The sequence below is a fragment of the Tursiops truncatus genome, chromosome 15 (genome assembly GCF_011762595.2).
Source record: "Tursiops truncatus isolate mTurTru1 chromosome 15, mTurTru1.mat.Y, whole genome shotgun sequence".
NCBI lineage: Eukaryota > Metazoa > Chordata > Mammalia > Artiodactyla > Delphinidae > Tursiops > Tursiops truncatus.
Window position 1 is genome coordinate 86,205,315 of NC_047048.1, and position 21,457 is coordinate 86,226,771.

Below are 21,457 nucleotides of genomic sequence, written 5' to 3' on the forward strand. Positions count from 1 at the left end.
CGGGCACAGGCCTCCTGGCGGGACGCCACCTGAGTTCTGGGCTGTGAGAGCGCGCTTCATGGCCTCCTTTGATGTGCGCCTTGGCTCTTACAGCGACACCTGGCTTTGTTGCCCCAGGTGCCCCCCAGGACGTCTGTTGTGCCAGGACCATCTGCCTGGGTCGGCGGGACCTGAATCCCTGCAGCTGGCCACCCAAGGGCTGTCTAGGAGGCAGAGACGGGGGGGTCCATGGCCGCCTCTGCGGGCTTGGTGGCCAGCCTTCGTGGGGCCTTCTCTTTCTGTCTGGAGAAAATCGTGATGGGATGTGAACAAGTGGGGTGCTGCCCTAAAGGAGCAGAGCTTTCTACGGTTGCGTGACCGCGAGGGAGGGGTGCCTATGCCCCCGGGCACTGGAACGTGGCACAGAGGCGCTTCCAGAAGCTGTGGTCCGGGAAGGCCTAGAGGACGGGGTTGAGGCAGGAGCTGGTGTAGCCGAGGCTGGTGACGACATAGGAGATGATGATGACCAGTGGCGTCTGGGGCAGGTCTGTGGTCAGGGCCACGACTGAGGCCAGGTGGAAGGGAGTCCAGCAGAGCAGGCCCACGGCCAGCACAGCCAGGACCTGGAGACTCACCTTCCGCTTGGCCTTGTCCAGAGCCTTGGCTCCGGAGTGGAGCCGCAGGGCCTGCAGCCTCCACGTAGAGAACATAGAGGGTGCCCGTGGGCACCGCCAAGCCCAGCACCGGCGTGTAGATGCTGATTGCCTGGAACCAGGCCCGCTCAGGCCGTGGGCAGCTCAGCCCGCAGCTCGTGACCTGTAGCTCATTGCCGTAGACCCCGGCGAAGGTGAAGAAGGGCAGCATTGCGACAGTGACACACAGCCAGGTGCACAGGCTGGGGGTCTCAGCCCCGCGGAAAGTGTGCCGGGGCGTGCGGCGGGGCCGCACCATGGCTGGCACCACCAGGTAGCGGTCCATGCTCATGGCGGCCGGGAAGTAGACGCTGGAGAAGATGTTGCAGCGGTCGGTGGCCAGCACCAGCTTGCAGAGCAGCTCCCCAACGGGCCAGCGCTGCAGCACGTGCTTGGCGATGTTGGTGGGCAGCACCGGTGTGAAGAGTCGTCGCGATGGCCAGGTTCAGGGTGAACGCGTGGGTCACCGTCTTCATCCTGGGCGCTCTCGGGATCACACAGATGGCGGCCGCGTTGCCCGTTAGCCGCACGGCGCAGATAGCAGCGTACACCACTGGCAGGAACACGTGAAGAGCCGGCAGCGGCTCAGGGAGTGTGACGCTGTGTCTGGTGCCGTTGTCCCGAGAGAGGCCGGCGCCCGTTGTGCCTGGCAAGGGGAAGCCTCGGCTGTCCGGGCTCTCCGGCCCCGTGGCCTCCATCGTGAGGCAAGACCGATAATGGTTTGTGCCCTGGGCAGGTGGGAGGTGCTTCCGAGCTGGGAATCTGGGCAGGGGCCTCCTTGGGCTGGATTCTGAGAAAGAAACGACCAGAAACTCCGGGACCTGGCTGTCAGCTTAGAATGGGAGCTGCCTCAAGTTCTCTGGCAGAAGCTGTGGCCACTTTGCCGGGATTCATGGCGTCTCTCTCCACCCACCCCTTTCCAGTGGCAGGAGAGAGCCTGGCGGAGCGCATGGGCACCTCCTCCTGGGTAGCACTTCCGGCTGGTTGGGTTCCTCCCCCAAGGCCCCCTCCTCTTGCAGAGAGCAGCTGCCAGCCACCCTTCTGGGAAGGGAGGGCTTGGACCTGCCCCCCCCCCCCCCCGCCCCCAGCCCCTGTCCCGGCCACACCCCAAAGCACAAGCTACGTAAGTCAAGACAGTCCCTTTGAAAATGCACCTCCCATCACACTCCTGGCCCCCTTGGAATCGGGAGGCCTGGAGCAGTGCCCTCCCAGTCACGCTGCAGACCCTCTGCGTGTGGCCACCGGCACTTTTCCTCACTGACCTGTCTGGAGACACATGGCCAGAAGTTGGTGGCCTGGGTGACATGTGGTGGTGGCCAGCTCAGGCGGCCTCAGGGGTGGAGGGGGGAGGTGTGGCCCCCGCCGATGGGCCTCCTGCCAGCGTCCCAGTCCGTCCTTAACCACCTGGGGGACTTTTAGAACCTGCTCGCTGGCAGCCTCAGAGGGAGCTGGCTTCCCGAAGAGTCTCCAGCCTCGTGGCAGCGCTGCTACGTGCCAGGAGGTGGCGGGGCCGGGGGTGGCGGTGTCCCCTGGCTGACACCGCCAGGAGCCCTGGGCTGCGAGCGCTGCTGGCTCTGGGAGACCGAGGGCGGCAAGCCTTGGCCAGGGGCTCCAGCTGTCCACCAGGGCCGAGCCTTCGTCCAGTGGGCTGCCCCCAGGTGGGACCCCTACTCCCCCGGTCCCCCAAGAACCCCGTGCTTCCAAGTGGTCTCTACATACCGGCTTTTGTTTCTGGTGTGAGGTGGGGACGGGGGGCACCGGGGCTAGAACTTTCCTCGGGATCTCACGGTCCCACGTGGGCTACATGGGCTTCACAGCTTTGTATGAGGTGATTCTCTTTGAGAAGCAGAGAGAAGGTGACCAGCTGGGCCTGGGAGGGAGGGAGCCGCCCTCTGGTCTGGGTGGGGCAAGTTCTGGACTGGTCATTGGTGCCCCAGCCTGAGACCCACCGGGGCCAGGGGATGGGTGGTCAGTGAGTGTGAGGGGAGGCCCCTGCATCTGGGTCTGACTTTCGTGATTTGGGGGTGTTCGTGCATGGGGAGGGGTGCTGGGTCAGGTCACAGCTCCTGGACACCAGAGACAGGACAGAGAGAGGCTCAGGCCTGGCGTATGGGCCGCCCGTTCCCCTTGACCATGTGGCCTACGTGTGAGCCAGCGTGCAGGCTGGCCTGGGGGGTGAATGGCTGACCACTGCCCTGGTGCTGGGCCGGTAGGGAGTGGCCCAGGCCTCCTGTCGCTCAGCTGCTGTCCTGGGGTGGGGCAGGGCTCACCTCTCTGGGCCTGGTTGTGGGTCTCCCGCGGGACGGGTGCCGGGGGTCCCTATCTCCTGAGTGCCTCGGGGGGGGCCCAGGGCTCCGTCTGCCTGCCAGCCAGCACGTGACCGACCGGCGCCCCCCGAGCGTGGGCCTGTGATCGGGGCTCCTCGCCCTCATGCCCCTCCTGCTCGTTGCCCCAGCTCAGCAGGACGCCACATGCCACCCCAAACTTGCTCTGGGTCCGGCTGCTCTAGGCAGGGCTCCCCTCAAGCCCCGGGAGGAGCAGGCGGTGTCAGAATGACAGGAAACTTCCCGGCGGTTTCCCAGCACAGCCCTGGCTTCCTCTGAGGCAAGCCGTGAGGCGGGGTCCCTGCTCACCCCACCAGTGTCTGGCAGGGTCTGGGGCTCCGAGCCCCTCTCGGCCTGATCTCTGCTCTCCTGAGTCTGTCCTGGGGGCTGCTGGCTCCCCACCCGGCCCGTCCCGTCTGAGGGGGCTGGGGGTGGAAGCTGAGAGGATGGGGGCCCCGGGGCAGCAGGGGTTGTGGGTGCTGAGGAGGGGGTGCTGGGCCTGCAGGTGTGGGGACCCTCGCGCCGGCTCAGCGGCGGGGGCGCCTCAGCCTCTGCTCTCTGGCCCCCGGGGCAGCAGGGGCTTTGTCTGCACGTGGGTTGGGCATTGTGCGCTTGTCGTCCTGGGGAGATGAGCTCCATTTTCAGAAGTGAATCGGCTGTTCCCAACCAGCCTGTGAGGGCGTTCAGGCTGTAGAGAGAGAGGTGGGGGCCGCAGGGGAGGGGCGAGACCTCTGCCTGGTCTCCAGGGGCTGGGGGCTGGGGCCTGCGCAATGGGAGCCCGTGGGAGTCTGCGCGGTGTGAGTGTGAGTGCGCGCGCCGGGCGCGCGCTCTGTGCAGCCGCTTGGGGCGGGGCGGGGGCTCGGGGGAAGCAGGTCCTGGCGGTGAGCCTCCCTCCCCACCCCTGCGCAGGGAGGAGGGAGAAGGCAGGGGGGGAGTGCGCCGCCCTGACCCAGCCCAGTGTGGCTGGTGGGCAGGGAGACCGGAGACAGCGCCGTGGCTGGTGGGCAGGGAGACCGGAGACAGCGTCAAGCCATAGGCAAGCTCAGTGGAGCGTCTTTCACAGCTGTGTGTGACTCACCTGGTGTGGCAACCACCTTCCACCTGAACCCGATGGTCGTGTCTCACACACACACGCACGTGCACATATCACACAGATGCGCGCGGCAGAGCACGCACTTGCGCAGACAGGCGCACACACACGTGGGCACGGGCGGATGCGTGCACCCCTGCGTGCCTCTGTGTGTGCTTTGGCCACCAGGCCCATCGCCTCTCTTGCTCTCCTCCTCAGGCCTCGGAAGATAGCCCTGAAGGGTAAGTGCTGCCTCTAAGTAGGTAGTTGGGAGGCTTAGCTCGCTGAGAAGAGACAGGTGATTCAGAGCGCATGTCCAGGGGAGCAGAGAGAGAACTCTGTTTGTAAAAGCCAGAGGGCCCGTTTCAAACCTAGCCATTCGGACCCCTGGCCCTGCCACCCGGCACCCAGCTGCCCCTCTCTCTCCTTCAGCACCAGTGGCACTGAGCTGTCCCCAGGGGCAGGTCATGGCTTGGGGGTTCTTGACGGCTCCTGATCGCCCTGGGCTCAGGGCCGCTGAGAGAGGCCTGGGGCAGCCAGACCGGGGTCCCACAGGGACTCTGCTGCTCAGCCAGCTCCGGAATATCCCAGCCCTGGGCCCGGAGTCACTTGTCTGCTCTGCAAGTGTTTGTCTAGGAAAAGAGCAGTGAACAAAGAGGGGGGAACTCCTGCTTTCCTAGGGCCGCCCCTCTACCGGGGGAGGTGGGAAACAACATGGGAAGCGCCAGGTGCATCGCAAGGTTTAGCCGGAGGTCGGGGGCTCTAGGGGGAAGGAAGCAGAGAGACATCTGTCCATCAACAGGGTGGTCCTGTGGAGACGGCGATGCTCGTGCTGAAACCAAGGAGACGGGAGGCCTGGCAGGTGTGTGGGGCACGGCCACGGGAGAGGAAGGAGCTTGGTCCGCCCTTCTAGGGACGCGGGCTCTGGCCTTCCTGAGGGTTTTGAGGAGGGGAGCGTGGGTCGGCCAGGTCCTTAGGCCAAGAGGGTCAGAGGGGTGTGGGGTGCGGGGAGCAGGGCGCCTCGGCAGGAGCCCTGGCCTGGGGGCTGGGAGGGGCGGGAAGGTTGGAGGTCAGGATGGAGTAGAGTCCAAACCCATCCAAGGCCTTCGGGATGTGGGGTTTTGAGGGGCAGCCTGGGCTGGAGGCTGGGTGCCCTGAGGCCCCCTGGCCTGCCCTGCCCACGCGCCCCCTCCCCATGCTGAGAAGCAGGAAGCACGGAGGAGGTGCATGTCTCCCCTGGGCACCAGCTCTTCTCAGCCTCGGAGGGTTGTTAAGCCAGTTACCAGAGGACTCCCTCTCCCCTCCCCAGCAATAGGCGGGGTGGGGGTAGTAAGGCCCTGTCCCCTCCTTCCTGCCCAGATGCCAGCCACCACGATCAGCCCTGCTGGGCCCGACGGGGGAGCTTCACGGAGGCGCCCCTGCCCTGAGCGAGCCTGGGGCCTGTCTCCTGGGAGGTCTTCGTGCCCATGGCGTACTTGTGGACTGGCCCTCTGGTCACGCAGAGCACAGGCAGCACTGGGAGGGAGGGAGCCAGTAACTCTGTGTCTCAGGCGGGAGGGGTCACAGGCACGACTGGGCCCTCGGACAAGCACGTGGGTGGGGGGAGTGTGTATGCATGCGGGGCAGCAGAGCGCTCAGAGACACACCCAGCAAGGGAGCATCCGTGAGCGTTGCTTCCGGGTCTGTCCATGAATTCATTTTTGTCTTTAAAATTAATTAATTAATTTATTTATTTTGGGCCGTGTTGGGTGTGCGTCGCTGCGCGCGGGCTTTTCTCTAGTTGCGGCGAGCGGGGGCTGCTCTTCCTGGCGGTGCGCGGACTTCTCACTGCAGTGGCTTTTCTTGTTGTGGAGCACGGGCTCTAGGCGCACAGGCTTCAGTAGTTGTGGCTCGTGGGCTCAGTAGTTGTGGCTCGCGGGCTCTGGAGTGCAGGCTCAGCAGTTGTGGCACGCGGGCTCAGTAGTTGTGGCTCGCGGGCTCTGGAGTGCAGGCTCAGTAGTTGTGGCATGCGGGCTTCAGTAGTTGTGGCTCATGGGCTCAGTAGTTGTGGCTCACGGGCTCTAGAGCGCAGGCTCAGTAGTTGTGGCGCATGGGCTTAGTTGCTCCGCGGCACGCGGGATCTTCCTGGACCAGGGCTCGAACCCGTGTCCCCTGCATTGGCAGGCGGATTCTCAACCACTGCGCCACCAGGGAAGTCCCTGTCCGTGCATTCTTACTGAAGGTTGGTGGGCAGGCGGGGCTGGTTCATGCTCGAGTCAACTCCTGCGGAGTCCTGAGTCGGACGGGAGGCCAGGCCTCCCTGTGGCCCTGGAGGGGGCGGTGTTTGTCCCTCCACGTGGCCTCAGGGCCACACAGCTCAGCTGGGCCCCGTGGGTCTGGGATGCTCCGGAGGCCAGATTCGCTGACCTTGGACCAAGCTCTCTGTCCGTGGGACGCGGAGGACAGACCAAGCTGGCAGCCGGTGGGGCCGGGGTGATGGGGCCTCTGGTCTTGCTTGTTCCCTCCCCCTTCCCACCTGCCCGGCGCCAACCCCAAGCTCAGAGGGTGCAGCCTGGCCTGAGCCCGCGGCAGAAGCCGAGGACAGCACGCACATGCCCCCCTTCCCCGCCCGCCCCCCGCAGACCCTAGTGCCCTGCCCTCCCTCCCCAGCGTTTGCATGACCCTCCCGGTTCATTCCAGATTGTGCACGGTGGCGTCCTGCCTGCTGCCTTTCGATCCATTTGGGTTGGAGTGGGCGCTGTCCAGCCCGGTCACTGAGAGACTGGGCCTCCGCAGGGGAAGGCTGGGCTCGGGTGAGCGGCCATCCCTCGCTGGGGCATCTGTGATGGGGGAGGTGGCCAGGGCAGGCCGGGAGCCCCGTGGTCACATGCTTGATACACAGGTGCGGTGAACACGTGTGTGTTTCAGGTGCTTCCCCTCAGGCTGACACGTGCACGTGTGTCTTGTTAACGCGCCTCTGGGCCCCCTCAAGTCTGCACGGGGCAGCACCCCGCCGCCCTGCTGTGTCTTGTCTGCGTGCCCAAGGCTCTCCCACAAGGCTCAGAACCCCGGGCACTGTCCACCGCCAGGCCTTCTCCGTGGCCGCTGGGGTCCTGCTGTGGGTGACCCCTGGGGAGGCCTGGTGTCTGCAGGGCTGAGGGCCCTGCAGGACCCGATGCTGGGAGGGCTTCTGTGGCAGGAGTGCCGATCGGCATGTGGGGGTCTGCGAGGGGCCATGCCTAGGGCTGGGGAGACGGTACAGGGGGCCAGTGCCGGGGAGGGGGCAGGGCTCGGCCGGGGAGGGGGCCCGGGGAGGCGGCATCCTGGGCTCTGAGCAGGGCTGGGCGTTGGCTGCACAAGCGAATACCTGGAGGACGGGTGCCACCAGGACCAGAGGGAAGCACCCTCAGCTCGGGGACCCGGGTCTCCTAATGGTGGGGCTGCCCTGGACGTCCCCCCACCCCTTGGCCCTGTGCTCACATGTGCTCTGCTGGTGCACATGACAGACAGTGATGCCTCTCTGTGTGCCCGGCCCGGGGTGGGGAGCCTCTGTCCAGGGCTCGTGGGAGGACCATTTTGTTGTCACCCTGGCAGCGGTCAGGAGAGGGGGCTGGACCCACCGGCCCAGTGAGGACTGCGGCTCTACCCAGCCTAGAGCCTTTGGCTTGGGGTGGGGTAGGGGCTTCTGCCTGAGGGACTGAGCTGGCTGGAACTGGGAGTGATGACTCGGGTCTAGAAGCCCTTTGTCCTGGCCCTTATGGTCGTGTGTCCCGTGGGACACACATCTCTCCTCTCTGCCCGACCCTCCACGGAGCCCTGGGCTGGGGTCTGGGACCATCCTGTCACCACCGCCGTGCGCTCAGCCCTGGGCTCTTCCTCCGTGCTCAGGAATGGCAGGTGGTGGGAGCTTCCAGCAGGAGAGGAAGACCTGGCAGGACCAGGTTTTCAACGTCTGGAGCTTCCCCGGCAGGCCTCCCGCAGCTGTGGGTGTGGAGGTCGTGAGGGCGGCTCTCCGGGGCCCAGGTGAGGCCTGGGGCCTGGGCGGAGCTCAGATTTCCTTGCCTGGGACCTCGGCCCCCACCTGGCTCCAGACTGTGGGTCGCAGTGGGGAGGGAGGGACAGCCCCGCTGGCCCGGTTGGCCTGGCCTGCTGGGTCCTACAGCATCTGTGGGGAGAGTCCAGCTGCATAGGCCCTGGGCACCGTTTTTTTTGGTGCTGGGGGAGGACAGAGGTTTGAATCCAGACAGGGCACTCCCCTCACCTCGCCCACCACAATTTTAGCTTCCGTTGGCGTCATCCGGGAACGCAGGGGAGGGTGGGAAGGTGGCACGCGTGCGTGGGGACGTTGCCTGCGCAGACAGCTCCTTCGTGCCGTGGTGGTGGACTTGGCAGTGGTGGAGAGGAGGTCAGAGGCTGGACTGCGCGAGGGTGTCTTGGGAGGGGCCGACGTGGGCTGGGAGGGCCCCTGAGGGGAGATCGGGGTCAGCAGGGGCTGTGGGCAGGGAGTCCATGGCTCCCCCTCGGAGCAGAGCAGAGCCCAGACCAGCCTGGGCATGGAGGAAGTGGTTGACGTGTGGCGGTGTCAGCCAGGACCCGGCTGCCTGGGGGCCTCTTGCCCCGGGCAGGGCCACCTTCTTGTGCCCAGAGGCCCTGCAGGTACTTCATGGGCTTCTTCTCTATGTCCTTGCTGGACTGAGGCCCGGAGTGTGGTCGCTGTGTCCTCAGAACCGCGTCTGGAGCCAGGACCTGTGTGTCTTTCCTTCCCGGGCCTCTTGGTGCTCCAGGCACTGCTGGGTCCGGAGGAGGCTGTGGGCCCCCCACCCAGCCCTGGTGAGTCAGCAGCAGGGCCAGTTCCCACCCGCCCCGGCCCATGTGTGGGTGCTCCTGTCACCATGGCAACCCTGTCCCAACAGGTCTCATTGAGGGACATTTCCCGGTGTCCACTTCGTGTCCCCTCGAGAGCCTCTCTGCCCGTGACCCTGTGACCTCCAATGTCCCCTTTTTGGGAAGGCGGGTGGCCGGCCCTCCCAGTTTACCTGTGACTGTCCACGTTTCAGCACTGAACGTCCACTTCCAGGAAACGCCTTGGTCCTGGACAAACCACTTACCAGCGGGGGCCTGTCTGGGGAGGGAGGGGGCGTGAGAGGATGCTGCCCCCCAGGGGAGGCTGCCTGGTGTGGCCAGGCCTGGGCTCGGCCAGAAGACAACCCCTGTCCCCCATTTCCACCCAGGCCTGAGGCACCTCTGCTGATCCCCTTGGTCTGTCTCCTCTGGTTTCAATGCCTGCTGGGTACCAGGCACTGGCGGAGCCCTGGCACATCCGTGCTTTCTCCATCCCACGGTGACCCAGGAGGCAGGGCTGCTCTGGCCCCACTTCACAGGCGACAGCAGGAGGCTCTGGTGGGGGGTCCCCTGGCAGGTGCCATCCTTGAGCAACAGGCGGGTGTCGCTCCCGAGGGAGCTGCCGCCGTCAGCAGTGTCCATGGGCGGACGCCCAGGGGCTGGCCCCGGTGCCAACCCCCGCGGCGCGCTCAGGAGCCTGGCAGACGCTAGAGCGGCTGGAGACTCCGAGCCCGGCTTCCTTCCCAGGGTGGAGGAGTGTGGGCTTGAGTAGAGCTGGCACTCGTGCTGTGGCGACAGGTGTCACCTGAGGTCTGCCCACACCTCCAGGCGGCGGTCGGGAGTGCGGGTCTGGAGCCAGCTCTGCCCTTGCCGTTGAGGACCCAGGGTGAGGTACTCAGCACCTCTGAGCCTCCATTTCCTCGCTTGTCCAATGGGGATCATACTTTTCCTGCCTCAGAATGTGGAGAGGTTGAGCTGAGCTGATGCTGGCAAGGGCTCTGCCCCACCCAGTGCCTTTGATGCTGGAAGGAGCCCCGCCCGGTCCCATCTGCCCTGCTGCTCTGGGCCTGGGCCGGGGTTTCAGCCTTGGGCTCGGGCAGCTAGATGGGGGCTTGGAGTGAACTCTGGCCTCACGTCAGCTGTGAGTGGGACAGGAGGCTGCTGAGTGGTCGAGACCTGCAGGCAGAAAGAAATTCCTGGAGGAGGCACGTGACGGGGTCACCAGCCTGTGCAGGGAACCGGGAAAACCGGCGGCCAGCCGCTCGCCCGAGGTGTGGAGGTCTGCCGTGAGGGAAGCACCTCGAAGCCCCCCCCTTCCAAGAGGCCCTCCCGGATCAGCTCTGCCTGACCACGCGGGGGTAGCCATTTTCCCCAGGGCTGGGTGGGTGGGTGGGGTCTCTCCATTTCTAGCTGAGCCGGGTTCTCATCGTGCAGCTCAACCCTGACCCCTAGTGGCCAATTCTGAGCACTGCTGCCGAGGATTTGGGACCGATGGCCTGGGGGGTGGCCCAGGGGGATGTCTGTGACCTGGCCCAGGAGCCTCACCGCCCTTCCCAAAGTCTAGCCTGGACACGCCCAGCGAAGGCCCCATGGTGGAACCCCAGGCTCGGTGGCAGGGCTTCAGTCAACCCCGGTGTGCACTCCTGTTGAGGGGCGTGACCCAGGGATTCGAGGACGCCCCACCTGGAATCGGCCTTCGTCGTGCTAGAGGCTGGTCTGGACGGGCCAGCCCTGAGAGGCGGCCCCTGAGCTGTGCTCCTGGCGTTCCGGAAGGGGTGGGGGAGCATGTGGGGCCGCGGCCGAGGCTGGCGCTGGGGGGGCGCTGAGGCCGCCGGGCAGGCAGGGCTGCACTGGGAGGGGACCTGGGGCCAAAGAGGGTTTTAGGCAGAGCAGTGACACGGTCACATTGCGTTTCAAAACAGTCATTCCGGCTGCTGGGCAGGTGGACGGAAGGGTGGAGGCTGGCAGCAGGTGGCTGGTGGGAAAGGGAGCCGCTAAGACCCCAGCCTGCTGGGGAGGAGAGCCCTGGCAGGCAGGGCCTGGGGACGGACTGGCTGAACGTGGGGGTGTGGCTTGGAGGGCAGCTGTGGATGCCCCGAGGACAGGAAGAAGGGGAGCCCTGGTGCTGGGAGACCTAGGCTGTTCTCTCAGCTGCCAGCTGACATGGTGATGGGGGAGGTGCAGAGGTCTGTGGGGAGGGGCTTAGTGGGTCTCCTGTGTCTAAACTAACCTGGGCCCCTGGGGGGGTGCCTGGACTTGGTCCCCGCCTGAAGCCTCAGTTGGCTTCCTGCTCAGCTGCGCAGGGTCAGCGGGGAGCCCGGAGGGCAACGCCGTGTGGCCAAATCCTACATTTCCAGATAGCAGAGGAGAGGAGCTGGGGGTCTTCGGAGGCTGGAGAGAAGTCTGGGTGGCCGGAGGCTGCTTGGAGCCGAGAGGTTAGACAGGTGAGGCAGGAGCCTGCGGGCAGCCGCAGGGCTCAGGCCTGCATAGCTTGAGGGGCTCTGGGGACCTGATATTTCTGTGTGGAGGTGTCATCCAAGTAGGGGGGCTCGTGTGGTGGGCACGCAAGTATGCAGAGGCACCTGTGGTGCGCGTGCACGTGCGGTGTGCATGCCTGCGTGTGGACCTCTGCGCGTGCGTGCACGTGCGGTGCAGCCACACGCGGGCACACACTGCATGTTGTGTGTGCACGCACCTGTGCATGTGTGTGTGGTGTGGTGGAGTTCTCCCTGCTGCCTCCTTCTGGGCTCTTCCTTTAGTCCCTTCTCTAGCTGGCAACGAGAGTGATTTTTCCAGAAGCCAGTAGGATCACGTCCTGTCTCTCTCTGAAAGCCTTTACAGACTCTACTCATCGAAATACTCATGAATGAAGTGATGTGATTGTGTTTGGGACTTGCGTCAAGATGATCTTGCGGATGTGGGTGTAGAATAGACGAAACAAAGGTGGCCGGAGCTGGTCTTAGAGTTTGGCAGTGCCCACGTGGGCGGTACGGGTGTTCTTCTATTTTTGTGTGTCTTTGAAATTTTGTCAGGATAAATTGCAAAAGACTTTGAAATGTCAAAAAATGTATTGGGTGTCCTGTTGGCTCACTCTTCCAGATTTTCTGCCTTTCATTATCTTTGAGCTGTTTTATAGCTCTCCAATGGCAGAAGATTGATAGTAATGTAAACAATTCTTGTTCATAGAAATGCAAATTAATTTCGTCCAGTGGAAGGCGGTTGATGATTGCCCTTTGGGTACTGACCGGTGTTGCTTGTACTTACAAGTGCATTTCAGGATTCTGGGTTGCCCGTGGATGTGTCTGTGGTTTGGATTCTTCTTTGATCCGGGTTGTAAAATGTTACCGCTTTCTTCATTAATGATTGCTGTGGGGTGAATTGTGTCCCTAGAAAGCCGTGTTGAAGTCCTGACCCCCAGTCCCTGTGAAGGCGACCTCATTTGGAAGTCAGGTCTCTGCAGATGTGACTAGTTGCAGTCAAGTCCTTATTAAAAGAGGGAAATTTGGACACAGACACAGAAGACACAGGAAGAATGCCAGGTGATGACAGAGGCAGAGATTGGGGCGATGTGTCTACCAGTCAAGGAACATGTGGGGTCATCAGAAGCCGGAAGAGGCAGGAAGGAGCCTCAGCTGTAGCCTCTGGAGAGAGGGTGGCCCTGCCCGCACCTTGGAGAGAGGGTGGCCCTGCCCGCACCTTGGAGAGAGGGTGGCCCTGTCCGCACCTTGATTTTGGAAACCTGCCTTCCAGACTGTGAGAGAATAAATCTCTGTTGTTTTAAGCCCCCCAGTCTGTGGGCTTTTGCTAGGGCTGGTAGGGGGGCCAGGAAACACAAAGAGTGCGCACGCGGGGTGGGGGGGCACTCCAAACAGGGAAGGAGGCAGTGCAGGGCCTACAGGAAAGGCGGAGCCTGGTGGGAGGGGCAGCCTGGCCCAGGATGGAGGGGGAGGTGGGGATGTGGTGGGGTGCGGGTGTGTCACTGGGAGGAGTTTGGACATTTTCCCTGAAGGCAGCATGAGGCTTTTGAAACAAAAACCAAAAACCAACTAATTCTAGAAAGTGTTAAAGGGTAAATTTTTGAAGGTAAAATCTTGGCCCTCGAGTCAAAAGCGATTATTTCACTCGCTGTGTGCTAACTCCCGGGCCGAGAGCAGGGTGGGTGTCTGTGCGGAGGCTCCTGTAGGGAGGCGGGGGGAGGCCGTGCGGAAGAAGGCTGGGCCTTGAGGGTGGCTTAGATGTGCGCATGTGTGGACACACGTGTGTTTGTAGGCAGATCGCATCGCGCGGTGGATGCCCCCGGGGTAGACGCACTGGAGGATGAGCGCGCTGCAGTGTAGATGTGTCGCTGTGTGTGCGTTGCAAGGTGGATGCATTGGGTGAGATGCAGGGAGGACCCTCTGCAGTATAGACACACTGGCTGCAGTGCAGACCCTGCCGTGTAGAAGCATGTCTCCCGTGTCTACTCACGGCTGCTCTGAGGCCTCTGGCTGGGCCTGCGCCCCGGGCAGAGCCGGGTCTGTGGGCCAGGGGGGCACTGGCAGCCCTGGTTGGGGCCATGTCCTCCCCAGCCAGGCCTGCCCTGGCCCCGCTCTCACATCCTGTGGCGACCCTCCTCCTTGCCCGTCCTCCTGATACCCCGGCCTGAGCTCTGTCTGTGCTGGTGGAGCCCCGGGGTCTGGTGGGGGGTGTCAGGCCACATTTCCTCCCCGGGATCCACAGCTGTTCCAGAAAGGGCCCTCACAGTGAGCCCGACCACACAGGACTGGGCCTAGGTGACCCGAACCCTAACCCCATTTCAACAGGGTCCCGGAGACCCCCCTGGGTCCCCTGACCGCGTGCCCCGAGAGCGGGGCAGCGTCTCGCCGCGTTCGCCCTCAGGACAGCCGCCAGCGTTCTTGGGGCCCCTCTGTGGGGTGGGCGGAACACGCCCATAGACTCTCAGAGAGGCTGCCCCCAGCCCGGGCCACCAACACTTCAGAATTACTTGGGGGTCCCCATCCCCGGGCCCCAGGGTCAGAACGTCTTATCCTGAGTGGATAAGCTACAGGATTGGGAATTAATGTGTATTTAAATATTTTAATAGATTTTATTTTTATTTTTTTGGGGGGGAAATAGGCCGTACATGCAGATGATTCAAGAGAAAATGGCCCAACAAGGAGGGACGTGGTGAAAAAGAAGCCCCTCCCCCGCTCCTCAGCCCCAGGGACCTGTGGTCCCTCCATCAGTGGCCTGTGGGCCTCCAGGCCGTTCTAAGCATCACAGACACCACACTCCCACGTGCCTGTCCACATGGGGCAGGGCAGTCCCGTCCACAGTGTTGGTTAGCCCTTGCTGATGGACATTTAGGTGGTCTTTTTCTCATGGACAGTGTCGCCAACGATGCCCCTGAACCTGTGCCTTTTCAAGTGGCGGGCAGGCTTTAGGAGAGACTCCTGCACGTGCGGGGCAGTCTTCACTTTGAAAGATCTGCTGCCACATTGCCCTCCGCAGAGCTCGCCCCATACCTGCCCACGTCAGTGAGTCGAGTGGTTTGTCCACCATAGCCTCCCAGCATAGCTGTGTTAGGAAACCTTTGGATCTTTGCAATCTAAGAGCAACTCTGCTGTTCAGAATTGCATTTCTCGTACCATGAGTCAGGTTGAACAACTTTTAATTTATTTTAAAGTTATATTTTCCCTTGTTCTGTAAACAGCCTTGACCCGGTTTTTTGTATTGGATTGTCAGACCTTGTCTTATTGATTGGACAGGCTCTTTACATAGTAAGGCTTTATCCCTAGATACTTGCAAATATTTTTCCTTGTCTGTTACTTGACTTTCGCTTTGTTTTAAAGTAGTCGTGCCATGTAGAAAATTTTAAATCATGTAATTTTACAGTTTGGTTTTGTGAGCCCATAATATGCTCTGCATTCCTCCTTCCGGTACTTTTATGGTTATTTGTAAACATTTACATCTTTGACCCATTTAGAACTTACTTTGGTATAAGATCCGAGTTAGGGATCTGTGTCAGTTAGGGTCCAGTAGCAGACAGGCGTCATCCTGAAATTGGGAAATTTGAGGAGAGCTGAACAAAGGGATTAAGGTGTGGGCAGGGGGTAGAGAAACCACTAGTGAGAAGTGGGGTCCACCCTTAGAGCTGAGGGGACCCGAGAACGTGCCCAGCGGGAGGCCCATGCAGGGAGGACTGCTCCCTGCTCTCCTGGGGGCTCCCCGTCGGACAGTTCCCACCGGCAGCCCAGAGGCAGGCGGTCCACTGGCACACCTGCAGGTCACCTCCAGCTCTGGGCAGGGTGGGACTGGCTGGACGCCAGACACGTCAGCACAGGATGGTGAACGAGTTATTGTGCCAACACACTGACTTGGGAATGGGTGGTTTGAGGGCTCCCCAGGGGACTTGGATAGAGCCCCCAGGGTGCAGGGTGGAGTGAGGGGCTAGAGGGCTCGGAGGCCGAGGGGAAGGGCCCGTGTGAAATGAGCTGACCGCGAGCTGGACCCATCTGTGATGGCCTTTCCTGCCTGGGACTGCCCAGTAGGCTGGTCTTTGGGGCGGTGGGGCTTGAGGCTGGCGTGTGGAGCTGAACAGAGCAGGGTCTGTGGGGCTGGGGAGGGGTCCCCCCTCCTCCCAAAGCGGGGACCAGAATGAGGGCCCCTTGCTGCCCCCTCTGTCCTTCACTCATTTGCTCGTTCACTCGTTCAGCACACCCAAAGAGTTAGGGTGCTCCTTGACATAAAATTCAACATTAAAACAACGTTAAGCCGTAAGTTGGTGTAACAAAGTCCTGAGCATTGGTGATTTGCCCCAGGATGACAGTTTGGAAACTTCTGGGAGAAAAAGCCCAATTATTAAAACAATTGTTTTTGTACCCTGCTTTGATAATGCCCTGAACACCGGCCCTAACTGGTCCAGGTGGGCGAGGTCCTCGTGGGCGGGGCCCTGACGTGCAGATGCGGGGATGGGGGGAGGAGCCTGGGTCTGCTGCAGACCCAGAGAGAGAGGCTTGACCGTTGTCCTGTAGGAGCCGCTGATGACTGCGCCCTGGTGGGCGGGGAGCAGGGGACCCAGGGCCACTGAGGGTGGCATGCAGCAGAGTGGGGGCAGCGTGGGAGGTGCTGTGCAGAGGGGTACCCCACAGTTCCTGGCCAGGTTAAAGGAGAAGGTTCCCTGGGGCGGCTGTGGGGAGGGGGGTCCAGGACCACAGGAGGCCCACCCCGCAGGCTACCAGTGCCCTGGCTGGGGAGGGGCATCCAAGGACAGAGATTGGTTCTCTGGTGACAGCAGAATTCGGGGACCCGGACGGCGGGCTGAGGGGCTGAGCCTGGTTTGCCTGGATGGGGTGTTTCCAGGCTCTCAGTTTTAACAGCAGGGCAGTCTGGACAAATCTTTATGAGCTGACCACCCCCCTTGTGTATCTTTGTTCTGACGTGGCTGAGCTAAGTGGCATCTGTCCCACAGCCGCCACCCCCCGTCTGAGGCCCCGGGGTCCTGCGGGAAAGGTCAGAATTCAAGCTGCTTCCCCTGCCCCAGACCAAGGGACCTGTGGACACAGAGGGGAGCCCTGCCCACCGTGCCGCCGGCTCCCAGGCGAGGTGTCTGGCTCTGTCCTGCTGGGCATGCTGCCACAGGGGAACCCCCTCGTGCTCTCGTTCCAGACAGAGTCCTCTGCACACCCTGGGCCTTGACCATCATCTGATTTCCATGGTGGCCGTGGCCCTGGTGTCTGGGGCAGTGAGGGCGGGTCACCCGTGCGCCGTTTACCTGGAGTGAGGCTCCTTCCTCCTTGTTGGTACGAGGCTGATTGCTCTGCATTTTCACGGTAAATTTGTTTTCTGAGTCGCTGTTGAAATTCTGGAAGCAGAGAAAATGCATTTGCTCCATCACCTTCCGGATGTGACAAGTCCTATAACATCTATTAAAGCCTTTAATGAAATCCCTGCTCAGAGCTGCCCAGTGAATGAGTGTGGAATCGAAATTTAAATTAAAGTGTTGTTTTTGTAACCTGGAGGCTTTGCCTGGGAAGAAATTAAAGGGACAGCTCACCTTTCTGCCGTCGTCCTCAGGCTCGATGAGCGCTGTGCTTGGTGGATGAGCGCTGTGCTTGGTGGCCCTCTGACCGGACGCTGGGGGGAAGGCGGGTGCACCTGTGGGCCGGTATAGCCACTTGTGGCTGGAGATAAACGCGTTTACTTACAAACAGGTGCGAGCCCTGCACTCGCAGAGCCCACAGTCTGGGGGGACAGACATGTCCACAATAGGTGTCAATGCCCAGAAAGTGGAGTGGAAGCAGTGCAGGGCTGCTGGGGGCTCGGAAGGTCCATCTGGGGTGGGGAGGACAGGGGCAGGGACAGGAGTGGGGGTGGCTTGGCTGCGAGCGGATTCCTTCTCTCGTCCTGCCCTGGGGACCTCAGACACGCTCAACTCCCAGGTCTCTGGCCAGCCCTCCCCACACTCCACCCTCCTCCAGGCACCCCTGTCTGCAGGGAGAGACACAAACGTGCACAGCCTGCCTCAGGACACCAAAAAGTGCTTGTCTCTCTCTCCTGCTTTCTGGGGTGGCAACATCGCCCCTTTCCTTCTATGATGAAAAGTTCCAAAAAACACCCAGAACGTGTGCCGCACAGAGTGCCGGGGGGCAGCTCTTCCCGGAGGAGGCCCAGGGACCCCGTGCTGCAGGCAGGGGGACGACGTGGGGAGCAGGTTCAGGGGTTAGGGTGTAAAGTATGACCGAAGGAAAGAGGGGAGCCCCAACTGGATGTGGAATTTGTTTACCCAGCAAGGGTTACCCCCCAGTATGGGGAAATACTTACAGATCAACAAGAAAATCACCGGTGAATAGAAAAAAGGCAACACAGGCTGTGCAGAGACGAGCTTCCCAGAGAGACTGGCAGTGGAAAGCTGCTTTCGGGGGGACCTGCTCGCTGCCTCCGTCTCTCCCCAGATGAAGAAGCGGCCCTACGGGTGCTGAGTGATCCTTGCAACCCTCCTGGGGGGCGGGGGCAGCGACGTCAGCGGGTGTGAAAGGGCAGAACGTTCCAGGCACAGGACGAGCCTCTCCTGCCCTCCTTACTGGCCTGAAGTCCTGGGCCCGTGGCCGCCCGATCGGAAACATGAGTGTGTGGTCCCTCCCGCCGGTCCCTGAGGCTGTCTCTACAGCTCCTGCCTCCCTGGTCACCTGGGAAACACATGAGGTTGGCACAGGGGACAACTCAGCTACTCCAAGCGTGAGTGGGTGGACGCGAGCGACTGCTGCGGCGTGGGGAACGCATCTAGCTCGAGCCCTGGAGGGCCTTGTCTGTGCACCAGGGCTACCTGAGGCACCCAGGGTCATTGGCTGCACCCAGCAGCAAGGAGACGGGGTCATTAAAAATGGATTTCTCATGACGGAAAAGTGGACCTGGGTGTCCCTCAGCAGGAAGACACAGAGGTGTGTGTTACTCATGCCGTACAATGCCACACAGGGGTTAAAATCAGCCAGGTCAGCTCTGATACACCTCAACAGCAGTGCTGACCGGTAAAGGCAGGTTGCAAAGGGCCTTGTTCTGTGTGGTCACATTAACTAATCTGCAAAGAGTGTTACGCGCTGGTCTCGGATGTGTATGTAGATGGTGAACAATGAAGACATGCAGAGATGATACAAGCCCATTTCAGAGATGCTCCCTCTGGGGAGGACGGTAGAGTCCCGAGCGTGTATCGTCGTCTATGTGTTTGAACATTTCCATGCTTAAAATGCAAAAAACGGGTATGGGGCTGGGATGAGGCGCCAGTGTGCAAAGGAAGCTGACCCCAGCCGGTGGAGGGAGTGGGCCGGCAGTGGGAGGGCTGTGAGGGTTCCAGGCGGACCTCAGTAGGAGGAAAAGCTAAGGAGAAGGGAAGAGTACCGGGCAAAGGCATCTGGGGAAGGTCGCGAGGGCCAGGTGGACATCCAGTTGGAAGGACACTTTGGGAACCTGGAGCCCAGGGGCACGTCACCTGCGTCACAGCCCAGCGTCTAGGAGCAGAGGCCGTGGGGGGTCCTGGGAGGGGTCATTTCCTCTCTGTCCAGGCTTCAGGGGCCTGGTACCGCTCAGAATAGGGCTGGGTACAGAGAGATGGGGTAGAGAGGGCTGGAGAGCTGAAGAAAGATCCCCTTCCAGGGCTGAGAGCGCACTTAATTATGCGTGGCACACGAGACGTTTCACCGAGTAAACAGAGTTTTCAAGACCGGCTCCGCCGCGGAGAGCTGCTTCCTGCGGCTCAACAGGTTTGTAATAAACGCAGCTAAACTTTTATTTACGGCGCAGCTGCTAATTGCACCGTGAACATTTTTTCATCAAGCGCCGCTGTTTACTCACTTGCCAATCAGCTCGTCATGCGGCTCCCTGCCTCCGAGCTCCCAAAGCCCGCTGCAGCTGTCCTCCAGGCCCACCGGCCCAAGGCCATGCCCGCCCACCCCTGGGGGCGCCCCTCTCAGCCCCCGAGCACACTCTGACCTGCCATCCCTGCTCTGAGCGTCTCTCGTGACCAGGCACAGCAGTGGAGGCCCTGCAGGATGGCCCCGCCGGGCCGTCCCTACCTTCCCCCTCCTCCGGCTCCCCAGACTCAGAGCCCAGCAGGCCTCGCCCCCCTCTCTCCCCGTCTTTATCGCAGCCCCTCCGCTTGTCGGGGTCTCCCCACCCATCTCTCCACAAGACCCGGAATTACATACACCTGACACCTGGGTCCCCAGCGTTCACCTTTCCCTTAGGCAGGGACCCTAGTGCTCAGCCCCTACCTTCACCCCCAGGAGGCGCTCCTGTAGGGAGCAGAGGTAGGCGTCACATCTCTTCATACCTTTGTCCCATCCTGACCACTGCCTGTGTCCTGGGCGTGGTGAGGACCCTTCCCTAGGCTGGGCCCCTCAGGGGCTCTGGTCCCCTCCTGCCCACGGCTTCTCTGCAGGCTGGCCCCGGGGCGAGCCGTGTGGCGCTGAAGCAGAGTGAAGCCAGAGCTGGTAGACCCTCTGGGTGGAATGGGCCTCCCTGCCAGCACGCAGACACGCTGACGCCTGCCCCCACCAGACAGCCGCTGGGCCTTGGTGTCTGACGCTCTGAGTGACCTTCTGAGTGGGTTTTCTAGAGTCCTCTCCAGGCACCTCAGGACAGAGACATTGGCTGGGTACGTCCTGTGTGCAGATCCTGAAAAACCTTCCCCTGAGGGCCTCCCCTCCGTGCTGGGGGTCCCGACATATTTCAAGGCCAGGCTCGGGGGGACATATTTGCTCCGGAGCCTCTTGGGAGGAAAGGGAGTGAGACCATTCCCATCCCACCAACCCCTCCATTTCTTAGGTCCAACACGATTAGAGCCACGTGGATGAGTTGGGAGTGTCCAGACCGAAGCTGGCTGCTGGGAAAGGACTCCAGGGCCCCTAACCCCAGGGGCTCACTCCAGGGAAAGGGAAAGACCAGGTTCAAAACAGGGCCCGGAGACCAGTGGGTGGCACACGGTGGGGTCACGTGGGGAGCCCCCAGGCTTTGGCTCCGTGCCAGGCTTACTCCGATCAGAGTCAGGACCCCTGGCCCTGCGGCAGCCTGGGGGCCGGGACTGCTGGCTCACTCGTGGGACCGGGAGCCAGTCCACAGGGCTGTGCAGGTCCTGAGGTCCACAGTGACACCTGGTGGCCGTGGCTGGAGCAGCGCCGCCTGGGCTGGGCAGGCCCACCGCCGTTCTGGGCAGTTGGGTGCGCGTGTCCGAGGAGAGGCTTAGGAAGGGAGTGGTAGACTGTGTGCTAACCGAGGGTCTGGAGGCATGCACGCTCACTGGGGAAACAAAGCCCCATGCCCGCCTTTGTGCTTTGAGCTGGTGAAGGGTCGTTTCCTACCCACTCCCCTTCCCGCGTGTCCTGGTCCCTCCCCTTGGGGTCCAGGGACCATCTGGCGCAAGCTGCTTTTTGAGCCCCTTGGGTGGGTGAGGGGCAGAGCTGTCACGACCACACCAAAGTGCTGTGGTGAACAGAGGGCTGTGGCGTCTGGGCCAGTGACTGATGGGTGAGGACGGATGCTCGTCAAGGGTGCTGGTGGACCAGGGGTTGGGCCGTGTGCGGCCCCGGGGCCTGGTGTGGCGCCTCGAACCCCCTCGCGGATCCTGCACATGTAAGGCGACTGGGTCCTGTCGTGTCCAGGCAGCCCCGGCCTGTGTCCAGTTCGGGGGTGGGGCGCTCCCTGGGTTTGAGTCTGACCCCTTCAAATCTGGCAGGGGCTCGGGCTAGGCCGGGGGTCAGGAAACAAAGAGCCGCCCTGGCTGAGGCCCTGGGCAGCTGAGAGGCCTCAGCCTGGCCTGGGGGATGGGCCACTGAATCCTCAACACCACCCTCCCCTTCCTTCACCCTCCCCGGCTCTGTTTTCAGTCAGTTCGATTAGTACAACTGTAAAGCAATTAGGGAGAATGGCAGTCAGGCCGCGCTGCGGGCGATGCTGAGTGCACTCCTGCCCCCCCTTGTCCCCCAGCTTGGCAGCCTGGAGGGTCTGCAGAGGGGAGGGTGGGCAACCCAGGGGAGAGACCCCGACCGGCTGAGACTGGAAGTAGGTGAGTGGGGAGGGACAAGGGACAGAAATCCGTCTCC

At 62.2% G+C, this 21,457-nt stretch overlaps 1 protein-coding gene across 1 annotated transcript; it reads right to left on the bottom strand.

Moving 5' to 3' along the window:
• Positions 1-374: 374 nt before the first annotated feature.
• Positions 375-1,369, bottom strand: NPBWR2 (neuropeptides B and W receptor 2). Its single transcript, XM_004332349.3, is given in 3 exon segments — positions 375-675; positions 677-1,099; positions 1,101-1,369. Coding segments are annotated over 3 exon segments (993 nt in total).
• Positions 1,370-21,457: the final 20,088 nt, after the last annotated feature.